Source organism: Parasteatoda tepidariorum, chromosome 7, assembly GCF_043381705.1.
Source record: "Parasteatoda tepidariorum isolate YZ-2023 chromosome 7, CAS_Ptep_4.0, whole genome shotgun sequence".
Taxonomy (NCBI): Eukaryota; Metazoa; Arthropoda; class Arachnida; order Araneae; family Theridiidae; genus Parasteatoda; species Parasteatoda tepidariorum.
The window spans coordinates 68,543,990-68,571,228 of record NC_092210.1 but is presented as its reverse complement, the minus strand read 5'-3'; the positions used below and the strand labels follow the sequence as shown (position 1 = coordinate 68,571,228).

Genomic DNA, 27,239 nt, shown 5'->3' with positions numbered 1-27,239 from the left:
ATGTTTGTTCTTACAGAAACTAATTGCCAGGGTAAGTGATCACGAAAAAATATTTTTAAGACATTTTTCCATTAAAAAAACATATATTACACTTCTTAAATATGCACATCTTCATGATATAAATTGGAACTTTTATTAGAGCAAAGAAATAAGTTTGAAGTAAATATTTTGAAAAAATTAAATAATAATTAAAATATTATAATTTCAAGCTCTTGATATTTATGTAAATGTATGATCAATGTGTACTTTAAATACTTATTCTAAAATATAAATATAAAAAATAATTATATTTTTTTTAAAGTTTCCATTATAATTTTTTAAAATTATTGTTCATCAAGAGATTAGAAATCGTAAGAAATATTTTTTCCCCATTTTCTACATTTGCGCAAATAAATATAAAGTATTCTTCATAATAAATATTCTATATTCTTACTGTAAATATTTACTAATCTACATTTATAATTCTTACAGATGGAGCTCTAGTCGGTAAGTTATTACATGTACTGCCTTAAGCATTTAATTTCTTTCATTTTGGTGCTACTCAGCATTTTATTTAAATGAACCATAGTGGGATACCAAAAAATTTAAATTATTCTATCAACATTATTCCTGACAGTTTGTTTAAATGTTAAATATCTTCTAAAATATACTTTTCCTTTAAAACTTTTTTAAATTCTTTGCTAATGCTTCATTCCTTAAAGTGGATTATTGCTCTGATGACTATCATATTAGAATTTAATTATCGATTTAGGAAATTCTTCTTTTAGTTATGACTAAAGAAGCTATAAAAATAGTTATTAAGCATATTGTTTTAGAAAAATGTTTAAAAACAGTTACTTAATCTTCTAACAATAATTTTTATCCTAATTTATATGCAAGTTGCTTCAATATAAAAATGTTTCTGTAAAATGCTCTAAATTATTGTTCTAAATTATTAAATTATTCCCCTCCGCAGAGGATCAAAATTGTGATGGCATGTCTTCGGATCATCCTCCGGGATGTTTCCCAGACCGTCGCCAATAGCCCATTGTGCAGCTCTAGTGCGACGTAAATTAACAACAACAACAACAAAATTATTGAGAAATAATTTATTTAGAAATAAACAAGACTAAGTTAAAAAAAACAAGCATATTCCTGCACCTGCACCTCTAAGCCAATTAAAAAGTCATAATTCAGAAACATAGCCATTGCGTAGCAGACCAACCAATCTTAATAACTTAACTTTAAATATATNAAAACCATTAAATTTTAAAAGTTTACCTTCAGAAAGATTTATTGAATAGATTATTTGAACAAAATTTTCTTGTATGTTTAATAAATCCTTAAATGATTTTGTTAGAATTATGTTTATACATAAATGTTCCATATATTTTTAGGAGTTGGCCGAGGATGTAAGTTATAAATACTTTATTTCTAATGACTTTATTATAAGAACAAGTAAGAAAAAAATATTTTTTGAAGAAAAATATTTTAAAAAATTAAATGAATTAGTATTAATTTCAATACTCATCTTGTAGTAAGGAAATTCTTAGTTTTAAGCTCTAAAAGTTTTGAAATTGTATCTCGAATGTTAAGCAGATACGTTTACTTTATTAAATTTCGCAATATTGTATCGAAGATAGACAATATTGGCGATAGTAATCAATCCTGTTTATTTAAATAATACAATGTTAATTTTTGTAAGTTTTATTGAATAATTCAAACTCTACAACATTGCATTACACACCTGAAAGGAAGCATTGGAGATTGTCTAAAATATAATGAGTCTAAGATATAATATCTTACTATGGACTGAAGATGTGATGATGGTAACATATAGAAATTATCTTAAAAAGTGAAATGTGCATTATCCATTAAATAAAAGAAAATTTACTTTTTACAAATCTAGATCTTAGAAATTAACTTTGCATAGGAGTTTCCATAAAATTTAGTTGAGTATTACGAAAGTCTTAAAAATTTAATGATTTTGAAAAATTTAATTTTAAGTAGTTCTAACTATAGTATTAAAAAGTATAAAGTGAAAATATCTTTGTTTTATTTTAAATACAATGCAAATTATATTCTGTTACAGTGGAACGAGGCATTTCAGGTAAGAAATAATTTGCTTTATTAACTGAAAAGAATCTTTCATAACTCATTAGTTATTCTGCTCTTAACACTCCAGATTCTTACTGCCGACAAAGATGTTCAGTGCTATTTTTCCTGATAGATTTTTATTTAAGACATTTTTTAAATTAAAAATCGATATTTTACGCAAAAACAAAGATGTTTTTATTGATAAAATACATAATTAATATAATTTTATCTAACAGCGTTTTGTTTACATGTCAATAGCAACGAATTGAATGAATACCCAGATTTAGAAAATAATTCAGTTTGCGTATAGTCTGTCTGTACAGAAAACTCATAAACTTTGTAGTATCATACTAGAAATCACAATTATATTTATCTGAATCCAGGTTAAGAAAAATCTTCATTAAGTTATAAATATATCTCTGTTTCGTAATAGTAAATTTTGAGTTTTTTTTAGTTCATAATAAAAAAAAAGCTATCTCAGTAAAATGATTACATATTTAAAGATGGATCAGGAATTTTAGAATGACGAACTATAACTAATCGACCATACAAATAAATGAAACAAAAATTTCTAAAACATGAAATATTATTCATCAATTTCTTAACTAATTTTGAGTCGTTGCTATGGGAGATACAATACCGTGAAAACTTTATTTCAACTTTAATAAAGGCAAAATTTAACTGACTTTCCATTGAATATGTTGCATATTATCGTAATTCAAGTTTAAAAGCAATTATTATCGTGATATTATAGTTTAACTTAATCCTTATAAGGGATGCAACAGTTTTGAGGAACGATATTATAGTTCATCTTAGATCAAAATTTTCCGAGGTCTCATGCTTTTATTGCACTATCTCTTTAATTCATTATTATAAATTCTGAAATTGTTTTATTGTGGCAGTATTTCAGAAATTTATTAAATTTTAAAATATTTTAAAATGATTTAAAGAAATCTTTCAAACTCTTTGAAATATGAAATCGGTAATATATTTTTTCATTTAATTATCATTTATATCATTGATATATTTTATCCTCGTTAATTAGTAAAATTATCAGTAATTAGTAAAGTAAGTATTAAATTAGTAAATCAGTAAATTAGTAAAGTAAGTATTAAATTAGTAAATCAGTAAATTAGTAAAGTTTTTAAAAGTAATCTTTACAAAAAAAGTTATAATAAGATCTTAAAAAGTGAAATAATTTGTGTTATTGATGTTTTATATACTGTAAGGTAAAATTTTCGCAATTAACTAAATTTGGAAATAGAAGCAAAATAGATAGTAAAAAGATCAAAAATGAAACGATGTAATCATGGTTTGAGAGGGTTATTCGTCTTTTTCCAAGCCTTGATATTCAAATTACTGGCTTAAATGCTACACTATGCTCTAATATACAGGTAAATAAATCCAACATTATCACAGTGAAAATTCTAAAATTTTCATTATTGACTACTATTTGTAGCGTCTAATAATAAGAAATATTTTGCAGTAGTAAAAAAAAAATTCCCCGAGATGCTTTCTATAACACTTTTTATAAAAACTTTCTATGCTCTTTTATTTATTGTTAAAATTATTAATCTAGAAGAAGTTTTTCCTATTTATAGGAATTACTAATAATGGTAAGTGGAAGTTTATTGATATATGTCCAAAATAATTAAAAACATATATTTAATCACCCTCAGCAGAAATTTGTTTACCGATATTTAGTATTTGAAATATGAATTGGAATATTAATATGAATTATTAATATTTTTTTAGATGAATGCATCATTTTTAGTTTTTATGTCACGTTAGGCTAATGTTTAAATAAGTTAACTTTTGAGTTTATGAGTCCTTAATTGGCAATATTATTAACGCTTTTCCTCAAGCATTATTATAACGTTGAGATGTATATGGTCCCATAAGTTACTTTCATACTTTCATACTTTCCATAAGTTAACAATCATCGCTAGCTATGTATAACAATAAATTTCACATTTCATTCTAGATTCACTCCTGTTTTCTAAACATACTATATTTCTTTTAATAAAAAAATTTTAAAAAAAGTAAATGAGTGAGTTTAAGTATCACTTAGTTTATATAATGTTTACAATCATCACATTTAACTGGTGTGAAAATATGATGTTGTATCGTCTGCATGTATTATCTTTTTATTCTGAAAATGTTTTTATTCAGAAATTATTTATCTATACCCTTTATTCAATGACAAAATTCTTGTATGTACTATCCAGCTGAAGGCGTAATAAGCGGTAAGAAGATGTTTATTATGTTGCATATTTTTGTTATAGTAACAAGTAAAAGTTATAGTACCATTGAAACCTTTTGTAAATAAAGTTGTTTTGAGGATGGTTCATTTAAACAGACCGCATATCATTGCATATTCTTAAACAAAATTAACAAAATCAAATATCACTTTCAAAATACAAAAACGTTGATAGAAATAATCAAGCTATTTATATATCTATATAAAGTTTGAAATGTACGTAAAAAAAGCTGTCAAACTTTCAATAAGTATCATTAAGTGCAATGATTTTTTATTAAGTACAATCACTGTTAAATATTTTATCCTATTTGGATCGATTAATATAAATTATGAACAAAATTATTCATTTACGATCAGTTCTTAGTACTGCCTATTTCGATAAATAATGCCATAAGAAGAGGTTTCAAAGCAGATTAAACAAATGAGATCATAATAGTGACAATAAAATTTCAGATACTTAATGAAAATGTTCTGTATATTTGAACATTGTAATGAATTTCATTGAGTACAGGTATATACAGCGTAATTTAATAACAATTATGTTAGAAATATATTTCTTATAATTTCGCTCTATTTACCAAAATTTACAGTATATACATATCCAATATTTATAAATTCATGACATTTTCTTTGTCAAAAAATATCATCGCTCCTGCCTAAATTTCATTTTAACGGGCTTTAACGGAACCAGCAATATGAAAAAGCAAGATATTATGTAAAAGAACTTCATGATATTGACTTTCTGATAAATAAGCAATTGCAAGAAATAATAAAAACATCTGGAATGCACAAGATTTTAAAAATTAATAGATTCGTTAGATTTTGAAAAATTTGCCCTGAGAAACACTTAAAAGACTCTTTATAAATTATAATATAAGTATTCTACTGTACATGAATTTATTCGGTACAAACGGAAGTACTTATAAATATAAGACTGACTTAGCATAATCTTAAAAACAATTTTTTAATAATTCCATTTTGAAAATAAATATTTATATCTTTTTAGGAATCCTTAATTCAATATAATGTTGTTTGTGTTTATTTAATAATTAACTTAATTATGTAGCTAAGAAGATAAAAATTTTCTTTTGAATGAATGCTAATCTGAATATTTCTTTGTTGGCTTCAGATGTCACCTTACATGGAAGTAAGTTCATTTTAAAATTTTAAGCATTCAAATTACAACTATATCTAATTATCTATGACGCAAAGTAAACTATTATTTGCATTTTGTAATTGGATACCTGCAAACAACGTCACGCGTTGGTCAACCAATCAGGTTCGACACGTAGACGTAGCATCGCCTACAGCTATACAAATAAATCAGAAGCTAAAGTTTATTCAGTTTTTTAATACACCTAAGCCTTTAAATTGTAACAGTATACGCCATACACAACCATGTGATGATTAGACGCAGCCATATGCGATTAGTTGCACATACCCAATTGTGATATTTAAATATTTTGTGTACTATTTACCTTGTTTTTTTTTTTGCGGAATTTAAGTTAATTATGAGAAAAGATAAAATTTTGTATTTAATGCATAAGCAGTTTTGTGTATTATATCTAAACATACTTTGCTTAATATTAGGTTTAAAATTTTTTGTAAAATTTATTATCAGTAATTAAAAATGGTAAATACATTAATCGAAAAGGTGCAAAAAATTACATTTTAAATGTAGGCAACTAGTTAGATAATCTGAAGAAATATTTATAAATAAATTCGGTGCAGTGGCATTAACTTTATTTCCAACTTCAATCTATGAGTTATCTTTTTCTTTAGTGCTTCTGTCTTATTTTAATATAAAACTTATTATGATAACTGGCATGATAAGCGCCATAGACACAGTTAGAAATTTTTCGGAAAAAATGGTTAAATGGCAGTTTATTAAATTGTTATTTTACCTCGTTCGTGCAAAATAGTCAATTAACCATAAATAAAAGGGTAATCAAACTGTTAACTGCGAGAAAAAATGTTTAATAACTGTTGTTTAAATTTTATTGGTAATCGGATGGGCAGACTGTTGCTGATTATTTTATCCTAGTTTTAGAATGAAAATTCTAACAGTGTATGTATGCTTCCATATAATTTTACTTTAAATTACAAGATTTGAATTTGATAAACTTGGTATTTAAAGCCATTGAGCTATTATCGAAAGTTTTGAATTATATTTTGTGTGAAAACACTTTATTTGTCTGGCACCATTAAAATAAATACTTAATTGAAATAGAAATGCACTAAAATATATAGCAGAACTTTCTCATTTATTCAAAAATAATCACAGTACTATTGTGACAATACTTACCTGAGTAAGTTATAAAATTATATGATTCCTTCCGTTGTGGCACTTTATATCATCAGATTAACTCACAAGGCGTAGTAAATGAATCAAAGGCAAAAAAGCTCCTTACTCTCTTAAAGATTAAAAAGTTATGAATACACTGCTAAATGCATAAAAAGAAAAATGTTTCACTACATAATTTCATATAACTGTCCAGCCGACACGTGATCTTGGAAGGGTACTTTTTGCAAATTTGTAAAAAACAATCAAACATATTTAAAATAATTGCTGTTTAGTTTTTCCATAATATTTTTAAAGGTTGTTTCTGTATACACTACCCTCACTACATGGGACTAGTGCTGATAAACTTGATATTTGTTAAGTAGTGAAATGATGAAAAATCGCATACGCGTAAGAAGATGTAATTACTGGCGTAACTATTTCTTGTTTTAAAATTTGAGAAATGTCTTTTTGCCTGGAAAAAAGAGTCATGAATAGAAGAACAATGAGTTTTTTTTAAAATTGATTATTGTAATTTCCAAATCTATAAGCAACTTCTCTACCAAAAATTTTTGTTAAACAAATAAAAAAAATAGCAATTACAAAGTTGTGTCTCTCGCTATGCATTCAGTTTGTTGCTTTCTATTTCTTACCTAAAGCATAAAAGTTTTACTATCTCTAAAAATAACACGCTTGGCTTTGTTACGCGTTATTTATTTGAGGGACGATTAAGAATGCCTAATTCTATTGTCTAGGCAAGCACTGATCCAAAACTTTTATTTGCACATATTTTTTTTGAAAACAATTTAGTAAAGTTTGATAGATGGCTTGTCAGTACACAGATCTACGTAGTGAATTTATAATGCAACACAATGCAGCCAATTTTGTGCAAAAATTTATTTTATTATTTACAACATATTCGAAAAATGCCACGCCATAATTTGACATTAGCGAGTAAACCACAAAATATAAAAGTATTTTAATTTTTTCCTTCACAAAATTATTTTTTTTTCAAAGAAGAAAAACTTTTACTTAAAAGAAACTAAATTAAATAATACAGTGTAAATCTTACAGCAAAAAGTGCCTATATATTACTCAAATATGTAAATATCATTTATGATTTAACTTTTTGCCCCTTAAGAATGTCAGTTCATAAATTTTTATTTTTGTGGAGATTTCATATTTTTATGTGTACATGGTAAAATGTAGAGCTACTTTAGGCAGATAATATTTCAATAATTACCTTAAAAGGAAAATTTTGAAGAAAAAAATATTTTCAACAGTTTTCTGCTTTCTACGTTAGCAACAGATTTTGTTACGCAAAAAATAGTATTATAAATAATTATTGAAATTCGTTTTGAAATTTTGAACAATAAACTAATTTTGTAGTGCTATTCCACATATTATTCAACTATATTATTATTCAAAATTAAAAAAAATATATACAGTATTGCATAGTGACAAAACTATTTTTCCTCTGTTATAAACGAAGAAAATGAGTATTAAAATTATCTGAGAAATACAAATGCAAAGCAAAAAAATATTGCAAATAAAATGTGCTAATATTTCATATTTAAAAATATAAATAACACAGCAATAACTTTTATTCGTAAAAACATATTCAGTTTTCTAGTAAATACGTGTATTTTTCTAGATCTCTTGGGAGTCGCAGGTAAAAAAAAAAATTATTTTTATGTTAAATCTATCTCTTTATTTTACTTTAAATTTATCTTCTTATTTTACTAAAATTTTTTAATGAAAAAAAATAACAAAATTACGCAAGTGATAATAATGGATCCTATGTTATAATTCTGACTGTCTGACTGCATTTTTGTTTTACTTATTCCATGATGCAAAGCTTTTTTGTTGTTGTTGCATAATTTAAATATCATTCTTTTTTGCAAAATTTGCGTTAAAGGTTGTGGGGGCGGAGTTATCNTCTCTTGGGAGTCGCAGGTAAAAAAATAATAAATTGTATTTTTATGTTAATTCTATCTTTTTATTTTACTTTAAATTTATCTTCTTATTTTACTAAAATTTTTTAATGAAAAAAAATAACAAAATTACGCAAGTGATAATATTGGATCCCATTTTATAATTCTGATTGTCTGACTGCATTTTCGTTTTACTTATTCCATGATGCAAGGCTTTTTTGTTGTTGTTGCATAATTTAAATATAATTTTTTTTTTTACAAAATTTGCGTTAAAGGTTGTGGAGGCGGAGTTATCGACAGCCAACCTTCATCTATCAAAAGGTACCTCGTGATTGAATCAAGTTAGCATGTCTTATATACCAGTGAATTGATGTTTAATAATCGTAGTAGTAGTTACGCCGCAATGCTCCCCCACCAGAATTTTATCGGGGACAGAATTCGATGAACGGATCTCACTAGTTGCTGTACTTGTGAAAGACTGGGAGAACTGGTTTTTAAGGTCACCCTATTTTTGAGTGCTGGATGTGAGAGGTGTATTAACTTCACTGTCGTAGTCGCTCCTGTGTTACCATTAGCAGTCGAGCGTATGCAGGCAGACGTTGTGTTTAATCGAGACGAGACTGGGTAGCAGCAGCGAGAGGAGGTCGATTATGTCGCAGTCACAAGTAGCAAATCAACTGTTCAATGTGGATCATTAAACGAAGTACTGTCAAGATTTTTGAGAAGTGGGCGTTACTGAGTGATCCAATCACGTCCGGGTCACCAATGTGGGGGCGGAGTTATCGACAATGCCAACCTTCATGTATCAAAAGGTATCTCGTGATTGAATCAAGTTAGCTTGTCTTATATACCAGTGAATTGATGTTTAATAATCGTAGTGGTAGTTACACCATAATACTCCCCCATCAATGTGGGGGGCGGAGTTATCGACAATGCCAACCTTCACCTATCAAAAGGTGCTTCTTGATTGATGAAGGTTGGCATTCTCGATAATTCCGCCCCCACAGGGTGAATAAATTCGTTACTATCTTTACTTCTACAAATTTCCACAAATTTCGAATAGGAATTCAGACTAATTTTTTTTTTTTTAGGATTTTGTCAGTTGTAATTAAACCCTTTCGGAAATAAATATTTTCAGAAGTAATGAAGTACTAGAACGACATTTTCTTCCCTTTTGTGTATGCGAGGTAGTAAAGATATTACCCATCTATTGGAATAATTTTACTAGCTCACCTAAGCTTCTGGCTTGTAAATCTTATTGTAACTAACTGTTATTCGAGGTACCAACTTTTTATTTATTTCAAAATTCGGAGTTTTTCTTTTAAAATGAAAAAAAAAACAGCTTACTTAATGTTTATTTTAATGCCATTTAATATTTCATTTAAACCATGCGTTTGTCAGTCGCTAATAGAGTAACCATGATATGCTTTTAAAAAAAGCAATTCTCACTCTCGGAAGAACATCTAAAGGGTTACTCTCTATTTATGGAAAGCAAGATGAAATTTCCAAAACAATATAAATTATGTCTTACTGAAACGAAAAAGAAATTAAATTTAAAATGATATGAATTTAATTGTATATTATTTTATTAAAAGTTGCTGCAAAGTCACGTTGTTTGCTTAAAAAAATAATTTTGTGTATGTATTTTTCTGCAAGTGTGAAAAGTATTACAAAGTAGTAAAAAATAAAAGAAAAAGAAAGAGAGAAATTTTTAATGATGCATTTGCTTTTTTCCAACAATAATGCTGAAAAACATTTAAATTGGTGTCAGAATTTTTTCCTTTGAATACAATAACAAAATATGAGTCTTTATAGGGCACCCATTTTTGTTAACTAAGAATTAGATTTTAAATTATTTTGCTAACTATTAAATAATAGAGTTAAAATTTTGATATTGATTTTTGTATGTGATTATTTTAATTAACAGGTGATGCTGTTGATCGTAAGTATAATATTACAAAAAAAATTATTTGCTCTTTTTCTTGAATAATTTTAAATTGATGTCAAATTATTTTATAGTTAAGTTTGTAGTTAAGAAAACAAGAAGAAAATAAAATTAGAAATTGTAGAAAGTACGGAGATTGAAAGTTGCAATAAAAAAATTCCATCTGAATTTGATTTTTTAATTATAGTTAATGATAAAATGTCGAGATTTTAGACTTTTGTATGAATTCGGATATTTTTTATTCGAAATTCCTAATTTTAAATGTGAATACAATGGAGCTTTAAACAATCAACTTAAAAAAAAAGTTAATATGGTAAAAAAAAAATTAAACAAAAAAATTAACAGGAGCAAATATGCATATACATATATATATATATATATATGAGGGCTGCTATTTATATTTCTGGCCTAATAATGAAAAAAAAAATATGTAGGATCGAAATTGGTTTTATTGTTTTTCAAAATATTCTCTATGATGATCAATACACTTTTGCATGCGTTTGAACCAATTTTCAAAGCACTTTTTCCAGTCCGATTGAGGTAACTCCAAAACATGCGTTTTGAATGCATCAANATTGTCATTAAAGTAATTTTAAGTACCGGAAATTCATTTTCGTGACGATTAATAATAACCTGTTAACACGCAATGTCGCGCAACCATGATTGCAATAATATTATATATATATATATATATATTCCCCCTTAATATATGTTTTAACAAAAATATCTTGCAAAATATATCTATACGGTGGTATATCTTGCAAAAAAAATTTGACAATTAGACTGGAGTTTGTGATGTACATGAGATTAATTATTGATTATAATAACATATTTTAGATGTTGGACATGCTGGTAAGGTTTTTAAATTTTATATTTGAATATATGCTATGTTAAATATATTTCTACGAAAGCAACACTCAAGTTTCACTTTACATACTCTCATTGTTCAGAAAAATTATAAAAAGAGAAATTGCATAAACTGAGTAACGCTTAAAATATATTTTCTGTTGAAACATAAATCATTTATTATTCTGTTTCTGTATAAAGTAGTATTTGAAAATGTATTTTGCATTTAACGAGAAATTAAACTGCGTCTCAAAGTACGCTTTTTTTAAAGCCTTTTAAGACGCTAAAATTTGAATTTCATAAAATTTTCTTTGTCCAAAAAAAGCATGTTAAAGAAGTGTAAGATTTAAATAGTGTTACTTTAACTTTAATAAAAGCTATAGGTCAGGAATTTTGATGTATAAAGAATTTAAGAAAATTTTCAGATAACTTTAATACCAATGTAAATTATCATCCAAAATGAAAATAGGATTTGAATAATATATTTTGATTATTAGTAAATTTTTTTACTTGTACGATACTGTAAAGAACTCCAGATAAAATTACGATAAAATTATCGGAACTTAAGGTGTCGATACCTTTTAATCGTTTAATTCATTTTAACCGGAACATCTTTCGGAACAAGAAATGTGATAAACAGAAATTTTTTCATTAGTCATTACCGTAAAATCGTTAAATTACTCTATTTAAATACTTATTACTGTATAATATGCAACGGTAAAAGTAGACTTTACGGATAATGAGCCCAAAGTGCCGGTACTTTACTTCTAAATTTGATCGATACAGTAATTTACAGTGTACTTAAGAAATCTAAACAAAAGAAAAATCATCCAATGAAGTGTTTCTTGGCAAAACTATGTTTGAAAATGTACTCAACTTTCTTGTTCCCTTTCTTCATACAAACGTAATTTTGGTCAATGAAATGTATTTTTCATTTGAAAAACATATTTTATGTTCCCTTTCATTTTAAAAATGCATATTTCAATGATATTTCAGCTCAAGGCTTAATTGACAGTAAGTAATATTTTAGTATTTAATGCTTCAACAAAATTTAACTTTCATTTGCATAAGGCAATGTTTCAAAATATGAAAGAAGAGTTACATATCCATTGATGAATTAATATCATTTTATCCATAACATAGTATTTGTGTATTGAATGTATTTAAATGTATTAAATAAATTAAAATGGAATTATTTAATTGAAAATAACATTTACCAATAAAAATTTTAGTAGACTAGACAAGTACTTTTTCTTTTATAAAAGTCAATTGATTCTTAATTAATATTATTAAACATTAAACCAGGGAGAAAATTTGCGAAATGTCGCTTATGTTTAAAATTGTTTTTTCTTTAAATGCAAATTTTTATATTTTGTTAAGATTTGGTCAAAAAATATAATGAATTGTTTAATTTAATTATTTCACTCATTCAAATTTTTGTACAAAATTTGTGAAATATTAACATTTTTCATAAAAAGTTAACTATAATTACTTACTTTTTTTATTTCAAATTCTGCCAATAAGCTCTAATTCTTTTTTCTAAGATAAATTAAGCATTAAAACGCACTTCATTATAAATTGCTGTCATAAATGTTGTTTTCAATTTTTAAATAAACTATCGTAACGTATATGGTGTATTATTAATATTCTTGTATATTTTCTTGCAAATATCAGATGTGGATCATGGGCGTAAGTATTCTCCTTATATTAAATATTTCATTTCAGACTCCCGCAATAGAATGAGGCAGAAGAAAAAATAATTCTCCCCCGTTCACGAAAAAAGAAAGGAAAAGAATATGAATGATCTTTTTAATTTAATTAGCATTTTATAAATTGTGCTGGGATTTTTTTTTTGCATGAAATATTTCATCAGATGCTTGATACTTTCGTGTCACTGATTTTAAGTTTGCAATGTTTTTTCCTCTCCATGTTAAGAGTTTTATTTTTTAAAGTTAAATTTTTAGTCTATTTTTTTTCCGTCGACGCGTGCCAGTTTAAAATTGTTATGTAGAACAGAGCATCACGAAAATGCTACGACAAATAAAGTGAGTAAGCCTTGAGTATCAGATTTAAAATGGCATAAGAAGCATGGTCAGGAAGGTCGTCAGATATCGTAAGAGGCACTTCCCTATTATGAACTGTTTCTATGCCTTTGAACTGGCCATTACAGTGAAGTATAATTGGAAAATTACGACATTCCTATTTACCTCAATTCTCCTGATTCAATTCCTCATTCCTCATCAACCTCAAATCCTCATTTAATACTTTAAAACATTCTTTAAATCGATTTCATTTTGCCATTACTCTGCAAATGTTTTTCAATAATCAGTTAAAGAAACTAACAATGTACCCGATATTTATTATGAATCTGTCTGCTTGATTAATAATGTAGTTCCAGTACTTAATATAAATTTTCTTGAGTAAACAATGCTGATCTAAGTGAAAGTATAAAAATACCATTTGTAAACCACCATTCACCAATATTTATTGTTAAATTTTACTTATTCTAGTTGGAAACGGAATAGATGGTAAGAACATTTTGATGCATTCTTTTTAGAATTTAAGTTACGAATAGATGTTATAAGCGGTTTGGAAGGCGGAGAAAGAACAGTTTGATCGATCTGCTTTCTTTATATTGCTTTTTTTATATTTTTTATTCTTTGCTTTCTTTATATTCTTTATAAGATTAGAGAACCTTTATTCCGCTGGATAAATTAAGTAAAATTTTTTAATTATAGTTTATTGACCATTACTGCCGGTGAAAAAATAAAGTTGAAAAAAGATTATTACAGACCATAACAGTACAATTTTGAATTTAAATATCACCCAATCAAAGTGTTAGGCGAGGAATATGTATTCTGATTGGACAGCACTTTCTCCAATCGCACTTGCTTATCTTTTGAAATAACAACGTCTTCTGTTTAAACATAACCAGAAATCTCTCAGAATGGTTTGGACGTTATGAATAGGGTACGAATGCAATGATTTCTGCTCTTCCATCTTAATTGTGGTGCACCATTACTGTCAATGAATTATCATTAGAAACTAATGCGTAATCCAGAACTCCACATAATGTACAATAGCTTGTAGTAATTATTGCAGTAGCTGAAATTATATTTGACATAAAAATACACGAAAGAAAAAAAAACGAAATTGAATATTAATTACTGGTATTAAAACTGAGCAATATGTTATAAAATTACACTAAGAAGATTTTTTTATCTCTTAAATGTTAAGTTATACTAATGAAATTTATAAATTTATAAATATTATATGCTTTGAATGAACACAAATATTGAATAAATATTTCATTATTTATTACAGGAAATCAGATCATTTACTCGTTATTGAGAATTTACACTTAGTATGCCTCTCTATATTTACGTTGCATGATTATACGAAAACTATTTCGTCATAAACAAGGCGAATATGCATATTTTTGTTATTATTATTTTCTCCTAAACAAATCTCACGGCCAAACGGCAGAATTTTACATTTTTGTTTCTTCTTTTTTTTCAAATTTGTTGCAGGAATCCGCTCTTATCCGCTTACTGAAGCCTAGAAATTATTAAAGAGGCTTTGGATTTTAAAATCTTTAAATATTTTAATTCTGCGATGCATAATATCATATTTGCAATAATAAAAATTTAAGAAAATGCAATAACTGGTTGCAAAAGCACATATTTCAGAATTTCTATATTACAGTCATGTTAAGTAGATGTGCATTAGTTATTATTTGATTATTTAAAAATGGTAGATTGAATACAGATACATTTAATTAGTTTAATAATATAATAATTTACAATACTCTGTTATTTCTTGCGCATACAAATTTAGCAAATGTAAAATAGAAAATGATTATTTTCAGATCTTGCTTGTGGAAGTAATTATTTATGCATTATATTTATTTTTTTAGCTATTTTTTCCTATAAATTTAAAAAAATGTTTTTCAATTCTCTCTTTTCAAGTAATTTTGTGTTAAGTTTTTTTAAAAAGTGAAATAAAAGCTACAATCTTTTGATCTATGAGGTGGAATAACTAGCTAAATTGGCAAAAATTACCAAAGTACGTTAGAAAATTTAGCATGTGTATTCCGTTTATAAATAAGTTTCATATGAAAGTGCACTTTTTTGTTAAAAACGTCCATCGTTTTTAGAAAATTGAACTGCATTAAAATTCAAATATATTATAAATATATTAAAATGCTTCCATTATTCTTTTTAAAATTAAAGCTTGATTAAATATTTTTATTTGTTTATTGTTTTGAATAAAATAATCGCATGCTTTCAATTTCGATATGGATCGAAATTTTTCTCTACAGATTTTGACTTCTTAATTAAAATAATTATTTCAAAAATATAGCCATATATAAAAATAGTGAGATAGTTTATTTTAAACCTGATAGAATTACTTCTTAGTTATTCCCAAATAATTCTTACGATATGTAAACTACAGAATGATTAAGAAATGTAAATTCCAGTAGTATCAAAAATATCTGCAACATACGAGATTTCCGGTTCGAAGCTAACGATGAAAGAATATTTAACATAATTTCTATTTTTCTTATAATAATTTATCTACTAAAATAAAAAAAATAACACAATAGAAATTTAAAATTTTTAAAATTGCCAAAAATTGCCAAATCATTTTATTGAAATGCTAAAAACAACTGTTTTTATACAACAAACAACTGTCATTTTGTAAAGTATCTTGACAATAATACCATTAATAAGGGATTGGAAAACATAATTATAGATTACAAAGAATTGTCAATTAAAGGTAAACAATAAGCTACTATTGCAACTAACTATATGAAGAAAAAAAATATGAATATTAAACTGGAATTGTTAAGTTCAAATTGAAAAGATGACAGATTTTATCTACATCTCAAAAACCAACTTTTGTTGCAATATTTCTTTTCAAAGCTGCATATTTAAAAAAAACAGCTTAGATGAAAAAAGCTCTCTTAGAAAAATATATTATCTATGAGACCTGAATTCAAAATATTGTGAGCTATAAATTTTGCATTTAGCTTTCTTAACTACTTTTCTTGTAGTAAATAAAGTCATGTCTAGAAGAATCGGAAGACTTTTTCAAATTCTGATAATTCAAAAATATTCTGGGGGAAAAATAAAAGTCTATAAAATCAGTTTCAAAACTAAATAAAGGAAAGTAACCCAATATAATTAGCAAGGATTGTTTAGTTTTTAATTCTTTAAATCAATTTATTTATTTTTCTATTTTAAAAAACATTTCCTCTTACAAATAATGATACTAGATAGTGTGTCAGGAGGGTAATGAGGCCTTAACGTACCTTTTCAACTGGCTCATAATAAGTTGAAAATCCGCTCAATAAATCGAGAATGCTGTTAATTTGTTTTAGTTGCTAGTAATGATATGATTTTTTAAAAATAATTTATCTTTTCTTTTAACATTTCTTCCCAGTTGGAAAAGATGCTGACGGTAAGTTTCTAAATTACCTTTTTCATTAATCACTATGGTTAAAGTAATACATTAATATAGCGAACTAAAGCTTGGTTAAACACCAGATTTTTATACATAATTTATCTTTCCATTTCAACTTATTGCAGAAATTTGGATATAATATTATTTATTGAATTATGTTAGGTATTAAACTAATCATCTAAGTGGTTTAATCATGTTCAATTATCATATGGTTAACCATCTAATGGTTTATACTTTTATTTGAAAATCCTGTACAGTATCTAAAATTTTTAATTGATAAATTAACTATTTCCCAATACTTTTTTATGCACACATGAAATTTTTTATAAAAATAATTGTATTGATTCAATAAATTTAAATCAAAAATCTTTGCACATATTTTTTCAGAGATTGCTGAAGGAGGTAAATAAATTGGAAGATTTAATGTAAAATTTTTCATTCATATTTAATTGTAATTTTATCTAATACGTTTTAAAACATATCACTTCATGCTTAAATTGCAAATTAGATCAAATTACATAATAAAATACGTTGCTGTTTTTTTGCAGTCCAAACTGGTAATTATATTTCATATTATTCACATCATTATATTACTGAATATATCTCTCCTTTCCCTCTCTCTCTCTTTATATATATATATATATATATATATATATATATTAATGCATTATACTTTATACGAAACATAAATGTTTGCTTGCTACTTTGAACTTATAATTACATTTTTGCTATATTTTTATATCAGGTGGTGAGTATATCTCAGATGTTTATTGTAAAAGAATTTTCTATTTATAGTTCCTGATATTGTTGTACTGATCTAAATATATATATACAGATATATTTGTAAATAAAATGTTGTCTATACTTTTACTTCTTTAGATATCCTTGGTGGACGTATGTGATTTTATGTATTAGAGATTTTTTAATTTAACTGCTTATTTAGGCCCTTTGTATAGTGTATCGTAATTTTGAACAAATAATTCTCTTTGCTTTTTTACAGTTGCCGACGTAGCTGGTAGTAAGTATTTTCGATTATTTTCTACAATTTCCTAATTAACTCTCAAATTTTCTAGATTTTGATTTTGTTTAATATACAATTAGAAAATATAACTAAAAATAAACTCTTTTTAAGTAGGAATACCATTTCAGTTGGAAGAAAAATAAAAAAAAGTATATTTCATATTTAAATACTGAAATTGAATGTTTAACTTTTTGTTCAATTTTGTTTGTTTTGTTTAGTTTTAATATCAGAAAAATTACTTTATTTCTAGAATGATAACCGTGGCAAAATAGCAATTATTAAAATGTCAGTACTTCACAAAATCTTAAACATTTGCATAATCCATAAATTGTCGTTAGTTTTGTCAGGTTTGTATTATAAATGCAACAAATTAAAAAAGAGAATATAGTAATTATCATACTCCATCTTGGGATATACTATTTTCAGAAGCTTGAACCTAGAAGTTTAAAAATTTCTCATGAATAAAACGCTTAGTATCAAACTTTTCTCTAAATAAAACGTAGAAACCATGACAAAATTAAACATCAGTCATATAGCCAAAAAATATCTGGTAAATTTACCATACTGTTGGTTAAAGATATTTTTAGTAAAATATACCTTAATTATAAATATAAAAAAAAAATATGGTATTAAAATATTTGGCAATGTTTCCATTTGTATAGTAACTCTTTATCCGAAATTAAAAATAACAAAATTTGCGTTTTCAAACCTTTAAAAGACATTTAATTAATTATAGTTATTAAAACCACATATTTAGTAAAAAAATGCTCAAAAGCGAATATAATCGAATAAATAGTTTTTTCGCCATGCTCTAAGATGTCATAATAACACAGCCGAATTTCACCACATTTTCCAAATTTTGTTACATATTATAAAATCATGTTTGTTAGTTTTACCAAATTCATTAACATAGCTCTTTTTTTAAAAATTACCCTTCTGTTTGGCGTTCCCCTACAGCCCAAAACACTGTAAAGTTTACCATACTGTGGCAGTTTTGATCAGATACTTAATGCAAAATAAATTTTTAATTAGCTTTAAGTGTTACGTCGATAGATCTTCTTTAAGGGCAATATTCCGTTAAACTCCAAATAGATGTATAAGTATTTACCTTTTTAGAGTTTCTCTATATATTTTGAAAATTAGTAGTAATGACATTTCTGGGAGTTTTTTAACTAAATTTTTTAATTTATATGAAAGGTATGGCAAATGTTTTGATTTTAATTGATGTCGTCGTAATTTCCTATTATTATGTTTAGAAAACTATCTTTTTTGATGAATTTGACACAATAATATTATAATATATTTGAATACAAACAAATATAAATTCGTAAGATAGCAAGTTTAAATAAAACACGCAAACTATATTAAATTGATATTAATAAGTGCAGTGATATTATTTAATATATAAGGATATATTATAACAGGGAATATTATGATATATGAAAGTTAAGTCCCTACGTTTTGAGAATTTTGCCTTCTTTTAGAAATCTAAAATTACAATTGGAAAAAAATATGCTTCTAATTCCATACATGGTATATCTTGGGAAGAACAATTTTTGTCATTTTAACTGCAAAAAACTGTCATCTAAATGATATAAAGTTACATAAAATATAATTTTTACAGCGACAGTAACAAGTGGTAAGTAAAATTATTAGTCTGTTATGTGAAAGTTTTTTTTTAATTCTTGTACTTTAAGTTGGTTTAAATTTGAATTATAGAATTTTGATATTAAAAACACGTTACTTTCAGTATATATTTGATTACTAAATCATTTATATTTCCAAGATGTATTTCTAGAAAAATACATATTTTTAACAGTATTTAAGTTTAACTCAAATTTATTTTTTTTAAATAAATAAGCAAATAAATAAATTGAACTGCAAACGATTTCTTAAATCATTTTAAAAAAGTAATTCCCATATACTTAATCAATTTAATTTTGAATACTTTAAACAATTCTATTTCATGAAAAATTTCTTATTTTTACATTTAAGCAGATTTACTTTTTAATAAAAGCTTGCAGTATCAAAAGCAGAATTTTTTGTTTATAAATCAAGTAAAAGGGATACATACTCATGCATTTAAAGTTTTGCGAAGATGCCGGTCGACTGTATGGTGGTCAGGGAACTGACCTCGAGATCTAGCACTCGAATCCTTGATAACGCATTGATGTTCCTTTCTCCTATTCACATAACTATTTGTTCTTCTTAATGTGGGAGCAACATGGGCCCACCGAATGTGGTGCCCATGTGAGAGAGAGAGTGCTCAACAAATCTATCCTTCTTATACCCGAATGACGAAAGTCAATATCCGGGTGGTCTTTGGAATAAAAAAAAAGTTTTTTGCGAAGTTTAACAATGATGTTTTGGCAGGAAATTAAAAATAATAAATTTTTTTCTCCATATTAAGTTGGTTTTTTGAAATTAGAATTATAATTTCCTTTCTCACTTTCAGTTGCAGATACACTCGGCGGTAAGTATGAAAATACTAAAATTTGGTATTTTAAAATTTAAATAAAATTTAAAAAGTAAGGAAAACAATGGGAAATGAATAACTTTATTTAAAAAAAGAAATTACAGGTCTTCTTAAAAACCTAGTTCAACAACCCAATTTCAACAACCTCTTTTGCTAATGTTTTGCTTGGGATAGTTTGTTGTGTTGAATAAGAATTCAACGTAATTATTTGAGATAAAAAAAAAATTGCAAAATTTTAAAATTTTATATGTTCACAATTTTAAAAATTTTAAAACGAATTCTCTTAGACTGAATGTAAAGATTTTGATATCAAATTACTGTAAAAAGTAAAAAACACCTTCAAGGCAGCATCCGTACACTAAGAAAAAGTCCGGTAAAAAATCCGTACTGTATGGTAACGACATTTCTGCTAAAAAAACTTTGTTTAGGGTAATAGAGCAAAAATATAAGGTCATTAAATAATCCATTTTGTATTTTTTTCGTTCACTTAGTAACAATTTACAGGAAATTCAGGTTTTCATACTTATAATGCTTATAAACGCACATTTATTAAAAAATACAAACCTGAAAAGTAAATTTAACCGAATAAATGGCTTTCATGACATGCTCTAAGCTATCATAAAAAATTGCCGAGCTTTACCACACTTACCAAATTTAATCACATATTATAAAAAAGCACCACCAAAATCAATTCTAAAGCACATCTGAAAATTATGAAGATTTTTGGTATTTTCATAGCGTTAGAAAAATTAAAATTTTACCTGTAATTGACTGAAAGTTTTAACCATAAATTTTTTTCTCAGCGTAAGCTTTATTTCAAACATAAAACTTTATACCATAGTCTTTACAGTAGTATTTATTTAATCACATTGATTGAGGGATTTAAAAGTAACTATTACTATAAAAATCATGATATATCAGTTTTTTGGTTTCGTAAGAATTTACAATAAAAATTAGTTTCACGATAAAAAAAATATTTGCAAACGTAGCTTTTACTATAGTTTGATATGGTTTCTAAATAGAATCTTTTGATTAAAGTAAAATACCAAGATACATATTTTTTTCCATCTTAAACAGTGAAGGAATGAGTTAGGAATTTAAGTTAGAGCATTTGATTTGATCAGAAGTAATTAAAATAAGTAAATTAATATAAATTTATCTGAAGACTTAAATTTGCCTTCAGCATAATTATCAATTAACATTGACTCTGCTCAACAGAAGAGTAATACTGTAAAATTTTTATTATATTGCTAATTTTATATCGCACATAATGTAATAATATTATAATTAAACTTACAATTAACTTATAATGAACTGATAATGAATACTTACTTGAACTTGCCAAAATCATGTTATATTTTAGTGTGTCATATTTTATGAATTTTTATAATTTTTTCACAAAATTGAAATCTTAAGAATGTTAATAGAATAAAAGAAATTACAGAAAAGTAGAAAATTGCCACATTTTAAAAGAAAATTAAATTATGGTACTTCTAAATGATCAAATATTTTTCCAACGTTTTCCATTTTTTATTACAGCTCTTGCTGACGGCGGTAAGTAATTGCTAAATCGAATTGCAGACATTATCTTTCTCTTTTAATTAATTATTTTTCTAAAAACTAGAGAAAATACTCATAATTACTTCATAAGAAAATTTGTCATGAAAATGTCATTTAATGAAAGAGAAGATTTAAAAAACACCTTGAATGAGAATCACTTTCAACATTTATTGTTTTATATACAGTTTTAAAATAAAAAGCTGTCAAATCACCAAATAGAATAGCGCTTCCGAATTTTGACAGTTTACCTTTCTTTTAATTTTATTTACATTTTTATTACAATATTTGAATTTTTAGCAAACAAAGACATTTTCAAAATTTTTGACATCTGCTCTGCACTTAAATTTGCATCCTAATCCAAAGTCTTATATAATATAATGACAATCTCGAGGTACAAAGAATGAAATGAAAAACAAAATTATTCAACACACCTTGTTACATTTGATTTCTAATTTCAGAGTGAGAAATTATTTAGCTCCTACACCATTTGGACATTTTTATTTATTTAAAACGTATTCTTATGTTTCATTTGAATTTTATAAAATTAGTATATCTTAAAATAATAAAAAAATTCAAAAAAATGTAAAATTTCCAATACATAATAATATTCAGATTGAAAGCTGATTAAATAAATTGAAACTAGATATAAATAAAAAAAAATTTATTTCATAAAATCAATGGAGTACGTTTTCATACACATTTCGATTTTAGATTTGATTTTGATTGAATACATAAGCGTACCTAACAAACGTCGTTTTTGAAAAGTTACACAAAAAAAGATTTTAATTAATACGAAAATGTAAAAAAAATATTTCTTTTAACCATTTAATTAACTATTTTTTTCATATTTTACAGCCGTCGGAGGAGTTGATGGTAAGTATTTTTAAATTTAAAGTATTTTCCATGCTTAGGAATTTAAAAGCTCTATAATAGAAAACTTAAAATTTTACTTCTCAAATCTTTTTACTCCTAAAATAAATGACTATATAAGGAATGAGTTTGTTTTCCAAAGACTGTTAGTTTTATGAATTGCGGACGTAGAACTTGATAATCACATAAATATAATTACTTAAATTTTATTATTATTAATAATATTTTTCAAATAATTCGTAAATACAGCAATTTAATTCAAATCATTTTCAATTCTAGATGTTTTAGACCAAGGTAAGTTTCAAAGGTTGATAATGAGCATAACTTTATAACAATGAATTGTATCTGTACTAAGAAAACATAAGCAACTCAGTAAACAGTTTTCAATATTTCCAACTGGAAGGAAATCTTAATATGTTTTTTTTACGTTTAGAACGAGACAAAAATGTTGTTAGGAATTTGCATTCGAAAACTTACTTAAAATATTTACCGTTTTAACAAATTTGCCTATTTCGCTTCGATCGTTTCGTTTCGTTCTAAAAACACACGTTGAGAAAAAATGTTGTATTGGGCAAATGTTTATGTGCACGTACAGTTTTCGTGAATTACTCTGAAACAAGTTTCACCCAAAAACACGTAACTGGAGTAAAGCTATGTTTGATGAGTTCCATAAATCAGAAAAACTTTTTATTTCAAAACTGTTCTTAAAGAAAAATAAAAATTTTTGCCGAACTAAACGATATTCTTATTATATCAATATTCTTTTAAATGATCATCTTGTAGTACTGTGACATATAAACAAGGTGAGTAAAAAGTAAGATAGAACAATTTATAATGCAACACTTTTAATGGTTTAAATAAAGAGTTATGTATGTAACTATCACATAGGAAAGAAAGAAGAAATGAGAGAAGAGGTGTGTTACTATGATAAGAAAAGGAGCAAAAAAGAGAAAAAAGCTCATGTGTTGATATTAAGGGTGATATTGAGAACAACTTTATAACAATGAATTGTATCTGTATTAAGAAAACGTAAACAACTCAGTGAACAGTTTTCAATATTTCCAACTTGAAGTAAATTTTAATACATTTTTTTACGTTTACAATGACATAAAAATGTTTTTAGGATTATGCATTCGTAAACTTACTTACAATACTTACCTTTCACCGTTTTTTAAAAAAAAATTACCTATTTTATTTCGATAATTTCGTTTTATTCAAAACATACACGTTAAGAAAAAATATTGTATTGGGCAAATGTTCATGTGCACGCACAGTTTTTGTGAAACACCCTGAAGCATGCTTCACCCTGAAACACGAGAGTAAAAATATGATTGATGAGTTCTAAACGATATTCTTATTTTAGCAATATTCTCTCAAATGGTTATCTTGTAGTACAGTGATGAGTAAACAAGATGAGTAAAAAATAAGACGTAACAATTTATAATGGTTTAAATGAAATTTTTATGTATGTAACTATCACATATGAAAGAATGAGGAAGTGGGAGGGGGGTTACTATGATTCCAAGAAGAGCAACAAAAAAAGCTCATGTGTTGCATTTTTTTAATAAGAATTTAATGTAGCTAGCGAAGTTATTATTATATCTATACCAGTTAAAAATTGTTAAGTAGCGAAAAACTTTGAATTCTCCGTAAGAACAATTTTTTATAAATTTGAAAATTGCTCCATAACATGCATAATATATATCATAAAATAAAATAATTCCGAGTAAATATATTATGTAATTTACTGTGACTCTGCGATTAAAAATTTAGACTTTAATGCAATGAAATATTATTTTTAATAATTATTTTACTTCTAAATCATACGTTGAAAGACGGAAAATAGTAAGGAAGAGCAACAAAAGATTCACAATATTTATAAATAAATTGAATATAAGGAATATTTAAAGTAATAAGTATTCACATTGCATAAAATATGAATAAAAATACAAAAATTCCTGATTTTTTTATTTTATGACATTGAAATTTACATATTTTAATTAAAAGAAACAATGAAGATCTTGTGAGAAATAATATACTTCAAAACCATGTAATTTATATAAGAAGTAAAATTTAAAGACCATCAGAAATTTGAAGCAAATATGCAAACTTTTGCAATATTCCAACTGGCATTACTTGAAATATTTGAGTTTAGATAGTTCATCAAATTTGAGATCTCCGAAGAATCTTAATGAAATAATCTAGGTAAACAAATATTTACTTTCAAAATGTATTTAAAACCTAGAATTTTTTTTAATTATAAATATTTAAGGAAAATTTATAATTACTTGTATATATATTAGTTCTTGTAATAATTACCTTCATGTTTTCTTTAAAATTTCAGCTTTGGATATACTTAAGAGCTTGTAAGAACGACATATGGTAAATAAATTTTCATTTTGAGTATATTTAAATATTATAAATTTTAGTACTTTTTCGTTTGTCTACCAACTTTTGTTTTATTTTATTAATTTCTTGTTTCATTTCTTTATGTTTTTCTTTGAATTCGGGGGGCGTTTTGGAACTACTTACGCATGTGAAAATGTATCATTCAAAACATAACTGAAAACTTTAATCCACTTCTACCTCACTCCTGTCAAACCCGTGAAGTATCGAAATGATTTTTATAATGAATGTGAAACAGAATAATTATTGAAGTGTGAAATATTATGGCTAAAAAGAAAAAAATAATGCAATTTTAAATGTCAAATAAATAGTTTTTCATATAAATCTGCATCATTTATTGTTAGAGACAAACAGAATATATTAGGTAATGAAAATAGAAAATTTTGAACAAGTCTTGCTCGAGAAAGCACCAGCACCAAAATTGAATTCACGGACTACTTGTTACATGCTGAAATTGCAAATTTTGAATTATAAAAAATTAAAATAATTGAAAATAATTCTGTAGTACACAAACATAACACTTTACACTTATTATGAAATGAGCACTAATTAATTGACTAACTGATTGGGCACTAATATTAACAATAAAATACATATCCAATGAAACAAAAATTACTACTTCTCCCATTCTTTTTTAATTTTTTAAATTATTCCTTAAATTGCATGTGGCAAATGGGAAAAAAACTCATTTATGTTGTAGTAAAATATTGTTGTTTTCTTACTTAGAAAAAAAACCCGTACTATTTCAACTTAAAAATTTATTTTTTACGTAAGTAAGTCTTCAAAATCATACAGAAAAAAATATAAATTTTTAGAATAAATAATTAATTTAATTTCAATTAAAGAAGTTGACATTTAATTAAAGAAGCATAAAAAAATTAAAATACAAAAGATAAATTAAGAATAAATATAATCAACTGAAAAATTTCAAACATAAAACTGATAAATATTCTTTGAAATCAACTGAATTCTTTGAATCCTTTTAACCAACAATTAACATATATTTTATTTAATATTTAATATCACATGAAAGCACTTGATTTTATTGTTTGAAAACAGCTTTGTTCTAAAACCTTTATTGAAATTTTATTTTTGACATCTAATTTTTTTGTGAAATGGTATAAATGATAGTAGATTAAAACTTCAACAGAAAAAATATTTTAGTTTTTCATTGAAAATTATGAATTCTTATAGATCCAAAAATTTGTGATGAAATATTTGTAGTTAAATTTAATAATGTCTGCTCAGAAGAAATTACCTATTTTGTCCAGATTTTCCAGACATGCTCAAGACATTCCATGAAACAAGAAGTATTAAATTAAAAATTGGATGCTATGTAAAAAATCAACTTCAATAATAAATAAAGTATGTGTTCCAAAAAACAATCTGTTGCTGTTTTAAATTTTACTTAATAATTTGAACTCTCACTACATATCACATTTGATTTCACTACTCATTTTTTTAAATAATTAAAAAAAATAAATCTTGTTGCGTAAAGTTTTATATTCGAGTATTCTTTACTCTTAACTGAGTAAAGCTATTTTATGAATAGTTGAAGCTGTTCATATTTAAGCATAAAAGTCATTTTTAAAGAGATAAGCAAAATATGGTTGCAGGCAAGCAAAATATGGTTATAAGTTTTTCTGAATAATGAACCCAGAAAGGATTTTAAACATGAGTAATTCTTAATAAGTTGGATTCAAAACCAAGAACTTTATAGAAAATGTTTTTTTTTTAAATTTTGAATTTGTTGGAAAAACAATTAACTTGCTACGATTAAAATAACTATAATTAAATTTAAACAAAGATGACTGAAGTTTACCTTTTTAAATTAGACATGCTGCATTCTTATTTTTCCCAATGTCCACCCTTACATTGTCATTCGGGTATCAAAACGTTGTCTTATTCGTTATTCGGGTATCAAAAGGACAGATGTGTTGACCACTCTTTCAGGGGACACCATATTTGGAGGGCTGAAATTAAGCCTAGCAGCATGAAGGACATATAGTACAGAGAAAAGATGGAAAGAACATCTGGTTGGGATTCAAATCCGGGACCTTTTTGACAAGAGGTCAACTCCCTGACTAACATACCAGAC

At 25.6% G+C, this 27,239-nt stretch overlaps 1 protein-coding gene across 1 annotated transcript; it reads left to right on the top strand.

The window, feature by feature from the left end:
• Window positions 1-26,526, top strand: LOC107438688 (uncharacterized). The gene is made up of 25 exons (XM_071183799.1): window positions 1-31; window positions 1,377-1,391; window positions 2,072-2,089; window positions 3,678-3,692; window positions 4,305-4,322; window positions 5,466-5,483; window positions 8,272-8,289; window positions 10,479-10,493; window positions 11,334-11,348; window positions 12,339-12,356; window positions 13,017-13,031; window positions 13,853-13,870; window positions 15,211-15,225; window positions 16,788-16,805; window positions 17,196-17,210; window positions 17,357-17,367; window positions 17,687-17,702; window positions 17,809-17,826; window positions 19,454-19,468; window positions 20,285-20,302; window positions 21,845-21,859; window positions 22,721-22,738; window positions 23,015-23,029; window positions 25,080-25,117; window positions 26,413-26,526. Exons 1-24 carry the CDS (start codon window positions 1-3, stop codon window positions 25,103-25,105), a joined length of 414 nt encoding a protein of 137 aa, XP_071039900.1. The 3' UTR covers window positions 25,106-25,117; window positions 26,413-26,526.
• The last annotated feature ends 713 nt before the right edge of the window (window positions 26,527-27,239 follow it).